Raw genomic sequence first — 16,568 nt, 5'->3', positions numbered from 1 at the left:
CTGTCTTGGTTACCAGTTGGCAAATAACATATTTTCACAAGAACTTTCTCAAGGGACCGCAGACAATCAGCAGTTCTGACTATTCTGCTTTAACTTCTCTTATAAATGGATAAAAGATCCTAAACAGTATTAATCATAATTTTTTGCATTTCCTGAAGAGCTGCTTATCTTTGTTGTGGGTTTCTTTTGAAGCAAACAGTATTTATAAAGTGATATTGTCATATACATTTTCCGTATAACCCTTGTATACCTCCTAACTACTATCAGAAACATTATGAAGCGAAAATGTGCTTTCATTGTATGTGTAAGCTATAAAAATAGCTGTTACATGAAAGATGTTATTTGCACAGTAGCAAAATTATGCCCATCTTTCCTCAGGAGAACTCATTGTTGTTATTCAATTTGTTTCTCTGCAAAGAGGCACTTCTCTGCACAGGCATCAATTCTTTCAACAGAGACAGAAAGGACATTACTCACTCTGCACATCTTGGAAAGCTTTGAGATACTCTACGGTGAGGAGTGGCTGAGGCAGTTCACGGATGAAGAGTTTTAAAAGACTTGCTGCATCATGTTGCTTTACATTTTCCCAGTTGAAAGTCCCTTCATAAAATTTTGCTTCCAGTTCTTGGCAAAGACCCTGAAATGCAATGGATACAGAGAGCACCAGTAACATTTGGCTGCTGGAAGTCATGCGTTATACACACAACAATACTTTCCACTTTGAATGGGGAAGGGAAGGATATCTGAAATATCACTTATCTCCAGTTGCTGCTGGTCTTTTGCTACAAAACAGATAAATGTAGATCAGAAGTACTGCAAGCGAATGCACATTAATAGGCAGCAGTCAAATTATATGGGAAAAAATCCCATGGACCTGAGTCAGGGCCATATGGAATAAATTACAGTAAGAAACAGATATCATACTCAAGCACATAAGGGTCATGACTTCTCTCCACCCAAATATTAAGACTTGTCTGATATACAGAGCAATTCCAAAACTGTTGCCCAAGGGTGTTACTGTAACGCATACATGGACATTTTCATAAACAAATAAGGCAATTACGTGTGTTGACACACAGTTTCTTATCAAAATATACACTAAGGTGAGGCTGGTTGTCTTTTTAAAACACAAGGAATTATTTGTGTAACTGAATAGCTGAATTTCTTGCCATCTACAGGGAATTCCATGCTGCTGGGCATATACAGCTTTGCCTAGCACAGGGTGTCAAACATGCCCTGTGTGGAAGCAGACTGTCCCACAAATCATGAGTTTATGCAGCAGAATAAAGAGCTGTGCAAGTCTTAGTGGAAGGTCATAACTCTGGGGCTGGGAAAGGATGAGATACTGTTAGCAGCAGACATTACCGTGCCCTGCTGCCATGGTAGTGCTACTACTGGGCTTTCACAGATGCACAAATGGGAACACACTGCAAAAACCAAGTCCTTTTAGTCTATTGCTAAGTATCAGTTCTAATCTCACACCCACTTCATTTTTTTCCTAGCCTGGCAGAGTGAAAAGTAACCTCAGTACAGGGCCAGGAGCCCCAAGGCATCTCTCACAGGTCCCTCCCTTCTTCTAGCTCAGTTATTCTGGACAGAAAAGGAGGAGAGAGGCACTGGCTTGTTTTGTAAAATATGTGCTGTGGAAACCTACGGCCATAATTATTTATCTGGATAAGAAGGGAACATTGAACAGAGGATATTAGATTCATTTTTAAGATACTCTTCTCATTAAATTTAACTTTATCTAATGGAAAATGGATCTATTTACAAAGAAAATGTGGACTCTTAGTTTGATATAAAAGTTGGACATTCCCAACTGTCTTCCAGAGAGCCCTTGTGTCTCCACTGACTGTACTGGAGGTTGAAATGTGTGATAGTCATAATTCAGATATCTAAAGTCAAGCGGGAATGATTTCCTGATCATCAAAAATAGCAAGCTTTAGAAACAGAGATGAAAATTCTCCCTCTGAGACTCGTCACCTTATCCCACAGTCAGACCAAATCACTGCAGTAAATGCAGCATTAAGCATAAAGATACAGTAATTTTATATGAGAGGCAAAGACAGAAATTTCAACTATGTGTCCTAGTACTTCAAGCCTATATTTTAAAGTAAATGTATTTGAATATGGAGTATATCCAATGCATTTTTAATAATAACCCTAAAATCTATAGAATATGGTAGCAAATTATTTTTCTGGGTCTTTCTATAAAGCATATAATGAGGAAAATACAGTAGTTTCACGAATACAAGCCGCACGGATTATAAGCTGCACTTCCGATGCCTCGACAATGTTGCTGTCTTTGTCAATAGATAAGCCGCACCCCGAATATTAGCCGCACTTTCGTTCGTCGCGAGAATCCGTGCGCAGCTTTCACAAATTGGCCAATTAGTAACAGGATCGCGGCATAGCGGGGTTTACTGGCTCGGGGCGGGGCCAGGCAGGCTCGGCCCGCTCATGGTTGCCGACGGGGTCGGGTGGCCCAGCTCAGCGCCACGGCTCGGCGGGGCTGGCCGGGTGGTGCTGCCGCCGCCGCCGGGCTCGCTGGCCCCCCTCTCCCGTCAGCACCGCCCCGCTGCCGCGTTCGCTCGCCCGGCTGGCAGGGCTGCCGCCGCCGCCGGGCTCGCCGGCCGCCCCGCGCCGCATTCGCTAGCCCTGCCGGCGGGCTGCCGCCGCCGGGCTTGCCGGCCGCCCCGCGCCGCGTTCGCTCGCCCGGCCGGCAGGGCTGCCGCTGCCGCCAGGCTCACCGGCCGCCCCCTCCCGTCTGCACCGCCGCCGCGTTTCCTCGCCCTGGCTGGCACTGCAGGCCCCCGCACCGCCGGGCTCCCCCACGCTGCTGGCCCCGATTCTGCTGGGCTTCCCCCGCTGCCAGGCAGCCCCACCCGTCGGCCTTCCTGCTTCTGCCATGCTCCCCTGCACTGCTAGCCCCAGTTCTCCCGGGCTCCCCCGCCCTGTTGGCCCGGGCTCTGCCGCCCCCCCTGCCCTGCCCTGCTGGCTCAGGCTCTGCTGCCCGCCCCCCACACTGCTGGCCCCACCTCTGCCAGGCTTTCCCACCTCTGCCGGGGCCGGCCGGGCTCCAGCTTGGCTTGGGGCTGCCGCGGGCTCTCACTTCCGTGTTGGCAGCTTTTAGAATTTTGTTAATGTATTAGCCGCCCCGGAATATTGGTCGCACTTCCGGGTTTCCACCAAAATTTTGGTCAAATTGGTGCGGCTTGTATTCGTGAAATTACTGTACTTTTTTTTTTTTCTGTTTAAGAAAATTAAGGGAAAACTTCAGTCCTTTAGTATGATAAATTCCTTGCTTTAAAAAAAAAAATCTACCAGAATAAGTGAAAGAACTAAACATATTTGCTAACAAAACTATTGCTCAATTTAAAGAATTAGCTTCTGCAAACAGAGAGGTTAAAAATAAATGGAAGTTGGATCGTGAATGATCCACTGTCTGGTAAATTGTATTAAGCTAATAAAAATCAAAGAACAAATAAACAATATCACTAAGAAATCACTTCAGTTTGCAGAACAGATGTGAAGTGGAAAACAAAGAATGGAAGAAAACTGAAAAAAAACCCTAGTATCTTAGTTACTGGTAAATAAACAAACCCAATTGCTATAATATTCCCTTCTTTTAGTTATTTCTAATGAACCAGCAGCTGGACCGAGTTCTGCACAACAGAGGCTGGCAGACATCTTCGGACAGCTGACTCCACTTAAATGGTCCTTTCTGTTTAGAATTTCAGGCCAGTTCAGACCATCTTTTTAACACATTGACTGTTGGCATGAATCACACTGTGTATTTAGCTCCCTGCATTAAGGCAAATACTGGGGAAGAGGCTGCATGTAATTGGCACTCACCCTGCGAAGTGTCGGTGCGCACAGACGTGCCTAACAAGATTGCGCTCAGCGAGCCGAGCAGTTATATTGCTGTTCATAAAAATAAATGTGAGAGGCTCTTCAGTGCATGCTGCCTGCCTTGCCCTGTAACACAGGTTAAGCCTAGCTATTAAAAAAGGCTCACAATGCCAGAGAAAAGCTTCCTCCTGGGGTAGAAAGACTGTGTATGAACTGTTCGGATGATTAAACTGGTTCAGGGAAAAAGCAAAAGGTTGGAAAGCTCATGCCAAGAATTAATGAGATTTTGGCACAACTGAATTTGAAATGTAGCTTTGAGTCTCCTTTGAACTTGAACTTCGAACAAGTCTTTCCCCAAAACTAAACTGAGTGAAAGCATCATTTCTCTGGCTAATGTAATTCAGTTTTCTTTGCTAAGAGGTTTTATTTTCTGATTTTGAAGATTTTCATAACAATGGGATGCTAAAATATATTTGTATGACAAAATAAATTCAGCAACCACACTCACATTTTGGGGGATATTAATAACCTGCCCAGTGTTTTACCTTTACTCTTGTCGCAACTCCTGGTATTCTAAGAAGTCCCTCTGTTTCCAGAGTTGTCTCTTCTATCTGGGCAATCAGCTGTCAAACACAAACCAAACTGGGATGAACAAAGATGCCTATTAAAAATTACTGGCAGACATTCCTGATATATTGAAGCCTGTATGCTTGTATCTCCCTCTCTGTGCATATGCATTTGTACACACACATTTGTAACAAGCAGAGGTTCAAACACCGTTTGCCAATAGATAACAGTTATAGAAGAAAACTTTAATGTGGTTCTTACTCTCTTTTATGAATACTATTAAAGAAGAGTTTGTTTATTGTATTAAAAAAGAAAACTGTATGTTTTTTACGTCCTTCAAGCCTCCTCTGAAGACTGAAGAATTCTTTTCAAAAATTACTGTTGGCTTCAAAATTATATCCCAATTTCTGCCCTTGTTAAAATGTCTCCAAATCAAAATAATTAAGGTAACATTCTCATGGATACTCTAGGACTTTGTAAGAACTTCTAGGCTTTAAAGAAGCCTCTGATTTGCAAATTCTGACATTCTCCTAACAGACTCAAAAGTTTGCAATCCTTCACATGGATAAATTTGCAGAAATTCTATTAAAATACTTAAAACTCGTATAATTTTTTTTCTCCAAATAATATGCCTAGAAATATTCACTGATGGATGGATTTAAGAGTATTTAAAACAAATCTGTAAGCATCAAAAGCCGATGACATAATTTTAGCACAAATAGTTCCCACAATGTTTAACTAGGGCAGTGCCTTTGTTACATGCCTTCCTGCACCAGCGCTTGAGTAAGAAAAATTATGCAACAGAGTTGTGTTTTTTCCAGTTACAGAAATTAAAGGGGGTTTACCTATCACTGCATTTAGGTAACAGATAAATGCCATAAAAAAAGACTGGACAGAAAACCCCATAAAGTTAGAAAACAGTGCTAGAAGTGTCATTCTATTGCTTTTTCCATGGTTAAAAAAAAAAAAAGTGCTAGCTGGCCCTATCCAACTCACCCTGTACCCAGCTTATACCAGATCAGTGCCTGCCACTCACATCTGCTGGGCACAAAGACGCTGTGGGCAGTGTGTGACCTGCCATCATCACCACTCGTGGGGAAGGCAAGGTCTGGTGGCACAACTGGTGACCACAAGTCCTTGAAGAACACTCACCCACAAGTGCCCCCTTGGCACCCAGCTGGCCACCACCAGCCTCCTGCTTGTGGGAAATCACCTCTTCATCTCTATCAGAGATGCTTTGCATGGCTTTATCACCAGGTCAGAGACTGGAATTACTGTCAGCAGATGATGACACGTGAATTGGTATTACTGTCAGATTTTCCAGTAGGAAAAACTCTGACTAAATTATGTCATTTTTTAAAATTTAAGTTACTCATTGAAATAAAAACTAGGTGTATTTCTATTTTTAATTAAGCAGCCTTCCTGTTAGCTTGCTTTGTTTCATTTCAGTGGTAAACAAGATACATTTAAAAAGCAGAATGAACAAAACTACTGTCTTACACCTTATATAAATCCCCTATTCTTGGAAAGCCTGTGCTGCAGACAACAAGCAGAGGAAATGGGAAACTTTTTATTTTCATATTCTCATTTGAAGTAAAACTGTATTCCAAATGATGTCTGCACCTTGCAAATCACATCTATATGACATTAATGTTTATATAGAATTTTCAATGTTGCTAGGACAGTAGAGTGATAAATCACTGTTTGCAATTTGATTTCTCAGTTTATAGAATAGCATCTTTCCCAGAAATGTGTTTCCATCATCGTGAAGAAGTAATTTCTGGCATGAATGACACAGCAGTAGTTTTGAGACCGTGATGCAAGATTACTTTGAGATTTCTGTTTCTCAAAAAGCACATCTACAGACTGAAATGGTGATGATAGAGCACTGAGTTTCTGTCAGTGTTAAGACAGGTCCACATTCAGTGGTTTATTTTCTTCCCATGAAATGAGATATGCTCTGCATGGGCAGTACATCCAGGGTCTTCATCTTCTTTCCCATTATCTCCCCCATTACCATGACACAGTATGGGCCAAAGCACACCCCTCTGTATTAAAGCAACAAGTCTTCTGGAAAAGCACCTGCTTTGTGAGTTTATTTCTTTGATTCAAAATATGCCTAATACAACACAAAATATCACATCTACTGTATTAGTAAGAAAAGTTGCAAATAAAAGTTACAATAACTTGGAGGCATTAAAGTATTATACTGAAAACTGCTTCAGGAAGCAAATAAATCCAAGACAAAACATTATAGTTTTGCCATTTTGCATGTATGTAAAAAGTTTACTTCTTCATGCCTATTTACCTTCTGAAAAATCAGTGGGATCTTGGTTCCTGGGACCTTCTTCTGATCCTGCTCCAGTAAAAATGACAGTGGGACACCAAACAAGCCAGAGTCTGAAGAATAAAGCAGAAGAAACTGAGATATTATCCACATCTTTTCAAGAACATGTGATACTGGGTAAACCCCTATTTCTGAAGCAGTAAGTCTATTCAATGTGTTCAGAGCTATTGACCTTTTGTTTAAAGTGTTTTAATGTCTTTGCCAAAACATTCAGGCTAAAAGCATTCATAATTTTTTCCTCAAGAGTCTGTTTTGACTTCAAATTGCCATCCACATATTCTGCAGCACAGTAAAGCAAACTGCATAAATGAACCATCTGCGTAGTTCTGGTTTGTATAAAGGATGTGATGATGACCCTGCAATGCAGATCTTCACCACTCAAGTCAAGTTATTATAGTTGAGATGGAAATGGCATGAGTAAAATAACCAGCACTTGGTCACTAAAATGAGACAATTATAACCCAGAGTTGCACTGAACACTTCTCTCTATGAAAGTTTAGAAATAACAACTTTTCAACTCCTGTGCTTTTGCATTATACAGCACCAGCAGAACAGCAATATAACCAACTCATTAAAGCTTCATTTTTAAAAAAAGCAAAAGTAAAGTTCATTCTTGGTTAGAAAATAACTTTTACAATAAGGCTAAGGCAATTCAATTTTTTTTTTAGAGGAATTCAGTCGCTGTTAATTTAGCCCTGATGAAAAACTAACCTTAGTCTTCATGTAAATGGGATTTTCATGTGTTATGGCCCAGTTGAATAGAAGTGAATAACCATTTAAAGAGAGTTATGCTAATAATAACTAACCTAAATTTTGCTGACACAGAACTTCTCTGTCAAAAGTCCTGATAATTGCTGTATGTGCAAGTTTTCTGGAGCAGCATATAACAATACATGTAGTTAACAACTGCTGCTTGGTATGATGCCATGCCAATATTGAACACAGAACAGATGCAATTACTAAAAAAACTGTCAGCCCTTGAGAAAATACGATATACATCAAAGAAAGATCAATTTCATTGCCAAACCAGAAGTTCTTGTATCTCTGTCAGCATAAAAAGCCTACCTATAAAATACAAGGGACTCATACCTACAGGCAATATCCATATCCCATAGCTTTATTATCTTGAAGTTCTTGTCAATAATAAAAGTTTCCATTGAAATATAGTTGAAAAAACAAACACCAGGTGGTCAATAAAAAGGCAGCGCTGGGCACAGCACAGCATTCCCCAGAAGAATGATGTTTTCATCATCTTTACACACTCGAGTACAAAGGAGAAAGTGAACACATCCACCAATGTATGAATCAATTGGCCAAGTAACACTTCAGGGGTGAAGAGGTAAGGGTCAGACAGAGAAATAAGGCACGGAAGGCAGTATATTGCAAAAGCAGATTAGCTTGCCAGAAAAGGTGATGTAATTGTCCATTTCCTACACATTGCCATGAGTCTAACCTTTTTTACCTTTCAAAAAGTTTTACATGAATTCAACTTTTTATGAATGCCAGCCATTCAGATAATAATGCTGAGAGTGAAATTCAATTAAAAATCACTTTTATAAAAAGAAGCAGTTAAAACTAAGACCCAAAATAAAAGAGAAGAAAGTGCTTTGTCTCTGTTTATTAGTGACAGCACAAGTACTTCGGCAAGAAGAAAATGCATTCAAGCGATCAAGGTCTTATTGATGTTTCTGTGTATGCCTTTCACATTAAAAAAGCTGTTTACCACTACTGTAAAGTGAAGAACATATTCTGAAGAATCTATTGTACCTTGCTGTGTATCTCTATGCTCTCTGTTGCTTTCAATTATTTAAAGTGAGCTATTGCACTGTCACATTCACTGAACCTTGACAACAGAGTTTTGGCCAAAGCAGGCTTGTGATTAACTGGTAACACATCTCAAGCTCTAGTAAAGCATTTAGCAGAAGCCAAAAATACAAAAAACAAACAAAGCACTGAAAACGTCTAGCATTAAGAAATTGGTTTCCATGCTTTCTGTGCTCCCAAGAAAACCACTGTGATTACATATACACTTCAATGGCTTGCAGAGCAAAATGACGTGTAGCAATTGTCTCTGCCTCCTCTGCAACATTTTAAATCTTCCACTTTATATTATGGCATTCAGCACAACAATTGCATTATAGCCTAAGTAAATACTGAATGGGAAAGGCCTATATGACACAGGAACATTTGTGACAGACAGAATAGGAAACAGCTGACAAAGGCTCCCAGGATCTCCCACCTAAGGCAACAAAAGAACAAAAGTCATCTAGACTCACCTGAAGGCCTAAAAAACCTTTGAGATTATTTGGTCCAATTTTGAAAGTAGACCAGTACCTACCTTCAGGAAATCAGGAAAAGAATACCCACAAAGTGCACATGCTCTTTGGGAATAAATAAGAACATGCAAACTTCTGTGAAGCAATTCTTGCTTCACAGCATGTTGCTAAGATAGTTATCCTTCACTCCTTAGATTATCTGCTCAGTGACTGTCTTGAGTTTTAATTTGAGACAAAGAGCTGGGGACATTATGTCAGTGAACTTGTTTAAAGCTTGCCTTAAGGTGTAAAATTAAATGTTGCTCGGGACCTATGTTACTACTTATATATTATACATAAAATTTCTGCTGAAAGATCAAAAAGAAGTAGGTGCATTTGTTTCATTGGATTAAAGAGATGCAATTGGTTCAGAATACAAAACACCATCTTACCTTTGGTTTTGATTTTTACAGCTTTTTGCTGCTTGAATTCTGTCCCAAGTATGTCATAGAGAGCAGTTAATTCAATCAGTGCTAAAGAATAGACTTTCTTCATGTCCTGAGGGGCTAAGTCACCAATCTTTGTGGTACCTGTTTTGTCCTTCGGCAGTCTGAAATTCTAAAAGCAGAGATTTGCAGCAGGGTAAATTATCCAAGTTGTGATAAATTACTTAGCTCAAAGGCTGTGCTTCCTTCAGGTTACAACCTTTCATCATGAAGCCTGCTGTTGCTGACTAAATCAAGGGTGAATCCCGCAAATAGGTTAAAAAGCAGATGATCTGAAAATGATAAGAAGATTTAGGTTCCCAGTGACTTCTGGAGGTCATCTAATTGAACTGCTGCTCAAAGCAAGGCAATAGTCAAAGTCTGATTGGATTGCTTGTTGTTGCTGTTCAAATGAATTTTGAAAATTCCCAATAACCCCTGTGGTAACCTGTTTCAGCATGGAATGCTGTCATGGGGCCTTTCTTTACTATGCAAAACAAAATTTCACCATTAGTCACTTGTGCCCACTAACTCTTGTCCTTTTACTTGGCACCTCCAAGAAGAGTCTGGATTTGACCTGCTTGCAACCACATACTCCCCCCTCCACCTTCTGCATCCTTTTCCAGTTTATATTTGTGGAAATGGCTGTCCATGAACAATCCTATGCACATACAATTGGGGTAGAAATCCTTATGCACTTGCGCTCACAAAATAAAATATTTGGCTGCCATATAAATAAGAATAAAGGAGTTCTCTTCTTAGGGAAGGGGGATACTTAATAATGGCTCCTTTCTACTGCACTAGATACTCAGAGGCTGCAATCAGAGATCAGAATAAGGAATTTAGTTGAAAAGATGAGGGACTTCCCAACTCACTGAACTTTCTAACTCCATCCTCACCAGCAGGCTTCTAAGTATGCATGACTCAGAGCAGGAAGCTTGACAAGACTTTCTTCCACTCAGAAAGACATATTACACTCATGAATTATTTTCTTACCTTGTACAAACCCAGTAATAGCAGAGATGAATTGCTGGTTATGGTACATGACTACAAGGGCACATACCAAAACATAAACATAATTTACAAAAGGCAGATACGTAGCCAGTTTCCCACCTTGAGCTTTCATTGACTTGCACAAACATGTCTGTTTAAAAATAGCTGCCAATGATGAAGTTGCAACCAATACATTGTAGACTTAAATAGGTAACTCCCTTCCTTTTCCTATCACTTTGCAGTCCTTTTGTAACTGAGGAAGAAATCCCATAGCCATGTCTTTGAGCAATCCTTCACAAACCTGGCCAGAAGTAGTGCTAATGCATGTATTATGCATATATGTGAATATATACAGAAGTTAGAGCATAGCTTTTATCTCCTTGTTATAGGCTGCATTAGAGAAACATGATTCAAACATTTAAGAATCCATCTCTAAATATCCATTAGCGTCTGTTTATAATGTGCAAACTAGGATACATGGGGTAATTACTACTTGAAGAACTGCACATGTCCTTATCTAAATTAAGTGTTTGAAGAACTGGGAACATTATTTCAGAAACTGTGTTTACTCAGACATGTTTGCATACAGTTGTTAGGGAAAAAAAAGCAACAAGACAATTTTTTTTTTCACACCAGTCATTAGTTCACAGGTTATATGTACATGTTACATAGTCATGAACTGTTACACAGAGAGAGATCTGAGGATTGACAACAAAATCCCTTGGGGGATTTTCTTTTGATGGATTCATTCAGAAAGATCCTTTCTTTATTTAAGACTTGGAAAGAAAAACTGAGTTCAAATTAATATTTAGTTTCCTGCCATTTGACTTCAGACCTCTAACTTCTATAGACAATTCAGTTCTTCATTCTCATCCCTCACCTACCCACATCACACAACTTGCTAAGGTTTCTACATCCACCAACCCTTTTTATATTACAACAGAGGTTTTTTTTTTAGAGGTAAAGTATCTCGCCTCAGATAATAGAAAAAGGGGCTGTAAACAAATGAAGCATGGATAGTGGCTACCACTAAGCCACTATTCCAGCTTAATATTAGAAGTTCATTTTTGCTTACATATAGAGTGTATTTTTCCAGACACACAAGTACATAAACAGGCATAAATGCAGTTATTTTCATGCTATTGAGCATACTAGTCCCAAAAATTAGTTACCTTAAGAGCCTCTATCTCTACAAAGCTAAATCTGACAATATTCTTCTAAATCTAATTCACTCAGTCTCAGAAAAATATCACCCAAACAGTACCTCTAGCTAAAAAAAAAAGGAATAAGTAAAAATCACCTACCGGGAGAAGAGTGTCACCCCCTCCACCTTTGTACATTTTGCCTACTGAGCTGTCTTTGAGATTAGCTGCCTGTTCTGCAAATGATATCTCCAAATTGATGTCAGTGTCTGAAGATGGCATGTCTTCAAGCAGGCTCTTCTGCTCATCTGTTCCAAGACTGAACTTTGGACCTGAAAACACCATAAAAAAAAAAGCTAAAACTCAACAGCAGCACAATTGAGCACTACTCAGTGCATGAAAATAAGTTTTAAACCAAGTAGAAATCAATGCTGTGCAAGCAATGGACTTTCTGATTGCAAAGTCACTGTTCCTGCTTTGTATGTCAGTTGAAAAATTGGCTATTGACAAAGGTTTAACTTTTGTAAGTTGTCTTCAATAATTTTGCCGAGGCTTGGGGTTTTCTCTCCTATTTATCTATTATGAAAAGATAGAGCAATCCACCTCAAAAAAACAGCATCTCCCAGAATCTTGCAAAGCCAGAGAGCTTTGGCATCAGAAGTTTCTTGCCATCAGACACTTTCTAGCCTCAAAGACTGTAACATTCTGCAAAATCAGCAAATTTTTCTGCTGTTAAAATTTCAAATGCAATAGACAATGCATCCTATATGATCCAAAGCATTAATATCTGGGAACAACAGGAAGTACACAGATCATATCTTTGTTCCATCATTCCTGATCTCACCTCAGTCTGAAGAGTCTAGATTCCTCAAAACAGTTTGGGCATGTTTTCATGATACAGGGAAGGACTAAGTACACAACAATGGCCTCACTTCTCTTTCTTCGTTCCTTAAAGGAATCAAACACTAGACAAATTTAGAACATCTCTTGTTAAATGCTCTTAAAAAAGGGAGAGGCAGTTCTGCTTTTAGAAAAAGAAGCTTCCCAATTTCACAGTAAATCAACCACTGCTTTGGTCTGAAGTCAAAATATTTTGTGAGAGAAACAAGAAGAAAATTACAGTAATGTCACGATTATAAGCCACACCATTTTGGCTAAAATTTTGCTCCCAAACCAGAAGTGCAGCTTACATTTAGGAGCAGTTTATATATGAACAAATTTTGGAAATTTCCCAATCTGGAAGTCCGAGCCAGCATCAGCCCCAAGCCAAGGCGGAGCCCGCCCGGCCCCGGGCGACGGCGGGGCAGTGGCAGCGCAACGGCAGCGCTGCCCAGAGGCAGCGGTGAGCGGGGCCGGGGCCACTCCCTGGCGGCCGCCCCAAGCAGGGCCGAGCCAGTAAACCCCATGATACCACGATTCTGTTACTAACTGGCAACTTTGTGAAAGTTGCACATGGATCCTCGCTACGAACGAAAGTGCAGCTTACAATCCGATGCGGCTTATATATGGACAAAGAACAAAATGTTGCCAACACCCGGACCTGCGGCTTATAATCAGGTGTGGCTTGTAATCGTGACATTACTGTATATAGTAAAAACCACTATCTAATACAAAGCATAGAAGTCTACGAAGACTTTCAGTCTCTTCACCATCCTTCTCATGATATCTATCTAAAAGGATACATCAAGGAATAGGTTCCTTTTACAAGACGTTAAAGAATCACAGAAGGTCTCCAGGTTTCTAAAAGAGTAAAGTCACACAATAAATAAGGTCAGAAAAGACCTTTGAGATCATGGAGTCCAACCTATGACCAAACACCACCATGTCAACTATATCATGGCACTAAGTGGCATGTCCAGTCTTTCCTTAAACACCTCCACGGACTCCACAACCTCCCTGGGCAGTCCACTTCAATATCTAATCAGCTGTACTGTGAAGAACATCTCCCTAATGTTCAACCTAAACCTCTCCCAGCACAGCTGTGTCCTTTTGTTCTGCTGAGAAAAGACCAATCCCCATCCAGCAACAGCCTCCTGTCAGGGAGTTGTACAGAGACACAAGACTTCCCCCAGAGCCTCCTTTTCTCCAGACTAAACACCCCCAGTTCCCTCAGCCTTTCCCCATAGAACTTGTGCTCCAGACCCTTCAGCAGCTCTGCTACCCTCCTCCAGCCCCTCAATGCTCTTCCTGAATTGAGGGGTTCAGAACTGGACACAAAACTTGATGTGCAGCCTCTCCAGTGCTGAGTACAGAGGAAGAATCACCTCCCTAGTCCTGGGACCATGATTCTTCCACTGGCTCCTACTTGCACGAGACTGCAGCCTGTTCAAAGCTAATATACCACAAGTGCAGGAAAAGTGGATGGAAATGGGCATGAGTTGTGAAGGAGAACTATGAGCAACGTAAGAATGTTGTGTAACATAATAAGCTAATTTTTTTACACTGCTATGGGAAGTTTTTGTAGAGCAACTACCCTAAACCAAGACAGCAAAAAGCTCCCAGAAAACAGTTAGGGGTAGAGCAAAAGGTGATTCTGAAGCAGAGGAAAGCCTGCAGATAGGTTGATTAAGAGGAGTCAGGGAAGTGCTGCTCTACACTGATGGTACCAGTGGTCTGTAAAAGCACACAATCCAAACAACATATGAAGCAGGAAGTTTAAAAAAATTACAGCAATGTGACAATTTTTCTAAATTGTATCTGCATCTTATTGAAAAACACAAAACTTCTGACATTATTTAGAGCAAGTCCTGAAAATAACATCAGTCAGCCAGGGCCAGACTCAGGGGACATGACAGGCAAATGGCTGAAGCCACCACAGCCACTTTCTGGTAAGGCACAGTGCTTTACACAACCACTCCCACATCGAAGTACTTACCTAGGCTGAGACACTTTCAGGGACAGAAGGTAGATTTGAGTTAATATTTTGACTCTACTTACAACCAAGCACCGCTGTGAGAAGTAGGATAGAACATTTTCGTATCTTGCTGGTTGTGTGTGTTACTCATCACTTGTTTTTTCCAGAGTGGCTTCTGCTCAGTTTCCACAGACCCCAAAATCCCTAGGGCATACGCTAAAGACTAAGCTGATCTTGAAACTGGAGCTACTCCTTCTGCTAAAGAGATATATGAGTCCTCAGAAAGCAAACATATCCAAGGTCAAATTCATCCCTGACTCTGATCCTTGGCATCCCTGCCTCTGTATCCATATATATCCTGTAAACTGTTTAATGCATCTGAACTGAATGAAAACAGTTTCCCATTCCCCCAAAACTTTTGTCATGCTAATGTGGCCTATACCTGACCTACATACTTCCTACCAGCCTAGGAGGGATCTGATGTTCACAAACAAAAAAGCAGTAGCTCCTATTTCAGTTCTCTGGTCATACGAAGGTGTCATGTAAAGCAGATGTCTCAGTAATGCTCTGCACGTTTAAAAGATCTGGAAGTGCTGCTGTCGTGGGGAGTCTCTTCTTGGTTGTGTAGCCTTGCTCCCATTGTTGTACGTTCCTGAACAAAGCAGCAGCTGTAAGAGGAAGTAGCCCTGGTGTTCTGCCAACCACATGCAATATTTAATGAGAGAAATGCAAGTGTGATACAGAAAAATGTAAATATTGTCTATGAGGATGTGGAAACCATATTTTACATGAGTTCTGTACCCTTTACTTAGTTCACAGAGCTATTTAAGGATTACAGAAAATGATGGGAATTCTTCAGGAATAAAACAAGGATACATTGCAAGTGCCAACTGTGCTATATCCCAGTTTTACTACAGAATCTTGAGTATACACCAATGGAGCTAAGCTGACAGATCTTAATTTACAATTGGAAAGGTAGAATCATTTTTTTCTTTGACTGACAAAGCATTTCTCTAAAATGCTAGTTTATAGATGGTTATAAATTGAAAAGAGAAAAAAAACTTGTAATCATTTCACTGGCAGCATTACTTTGGCTATAGGATCCTCATTTATCATGTAAAATGAAAAGCAAACACAAACTCTTTAATTAAAAACCACCAGATTTCGGATTTTTTCCCTGTCAAGAAGCAAACATTTCTGCTTTTTACCCTCGTATTACACACTGTACACACAATTTGTTCCTCCATTTGCTAGACTGTTATGCTTTGAAGCTGCCCTTATACTGAGGTTTTATCTGTTATTCTTCCCCTGTAGCTAATCCTATGATAAAAAAAACAACTGCTGTCACAGTAAACTGACTTTTGCTACCCCCCTATTTAAGTTAATAAGTATTTATGTTTTATTACTTCTTTTTTATTTCTTGGGAGATCTCAACCAACACAATTATTTACTCCTTTTCACAGGATTCCAAAGAAATTACTTCTTTTCTTTTGTATCTATTGAACATATTCCTAGCCTTGCAGGCCTTTAGTGAGTGTCATGGATTGTTAAAATGATAATGCCTTTTGAGAGCTTAATACATGATTCTGAATTTTCTTTTTGTTTCCTATAAACACACTCCATACCTACACGAAACAAAGGCACTCACTATTCTGAGTTTGTACATATTATTTAGTTAAGCAACAAGGTGTGTTGGACTGGTAAGAAAGGAGAAATGCGAATGGGTTCACATAATCCAGATGTGCTCTAAGGGCAAACCACTAACAACTTCAGTCTGGCAGAAGCTCTTGGGAATGCAGCATTCAAATATACCACTAGGAACAGTTATCACCTTTGGAGTATGGCCAAGAAGGGCTTCTCACCATAATAATTTTAAGATGTCTCAGTTTAGGCTTTTTAAAATAATGTCTGAGATGATGTTCATATTTTTTCAGGTAAAACTGGGACTATTTCTGGGTCAAAGAGGGTTCTCATTTTAAAATAATGGGCTTGGATTTGAATTTCATAAATATTTAGTACCTCTGAAATATCAGGCCCTGTTTACTTTTAGCCTTACATTCATTCGCTGTTTGT

General features: G+C 40.1%; 1 protein-coding gene across 5 annotated transcripts in view; it reads right to left on the bottom strand.

Moving 5' to 3' along the window:
- Positions 1–16,568, bottom strand: part of ARHGAP18 (Rho GTPase activating protein 18) — a 96,398-nt gene that overhangs the window by 15,622 nt on the left and 64,208 nt on the right. For all 5 annotated transcript variants that reach the window (XM_033056215.1, XM_033056214.2, XM_033056218.1 and 2 more), the window contains exons 5-9: positions 11,804–11,973; positions 9,474–9,639; positions 6,728–6,819; positions 4,398–4,475; positions 478–637 (exon numbers count right to left, since the gene is read on the bottom strand). In XM_033056215.1, the coding sequence (XP_032912106.1) occupies positions 478–637; positions 4,398–4,475; positions 6,728–6,819; positions 9,474–9,639; positions 11,804–11,973 (666 nt within the window). The remainder of the gene's footprint in view (positions 1–477; positions 638–4,397; positions 4,476–6,727; positions 6,820–9,473; positions 9,640–11,803; positions 11,974–16,568) is intronic.

This window comes from Catharus ustulatus, chromosome 3 (assembly GCF_009819885.2).
Source record: "Catharus ustulatus isolate bCatUst1 chromosome 3, bCatUst1.pri.v2, whole genome shotgun sequence".
NCBI lineage: Eukaryota > Metazoa > Chordata > Aves > Passeriformes > Turdidae > Catharus > Catharus ustulatus.
Note: the sequence above shows the minus strand (reverse complement) of the source record. Positions and strands in the feature narration are given on the sequence as shown.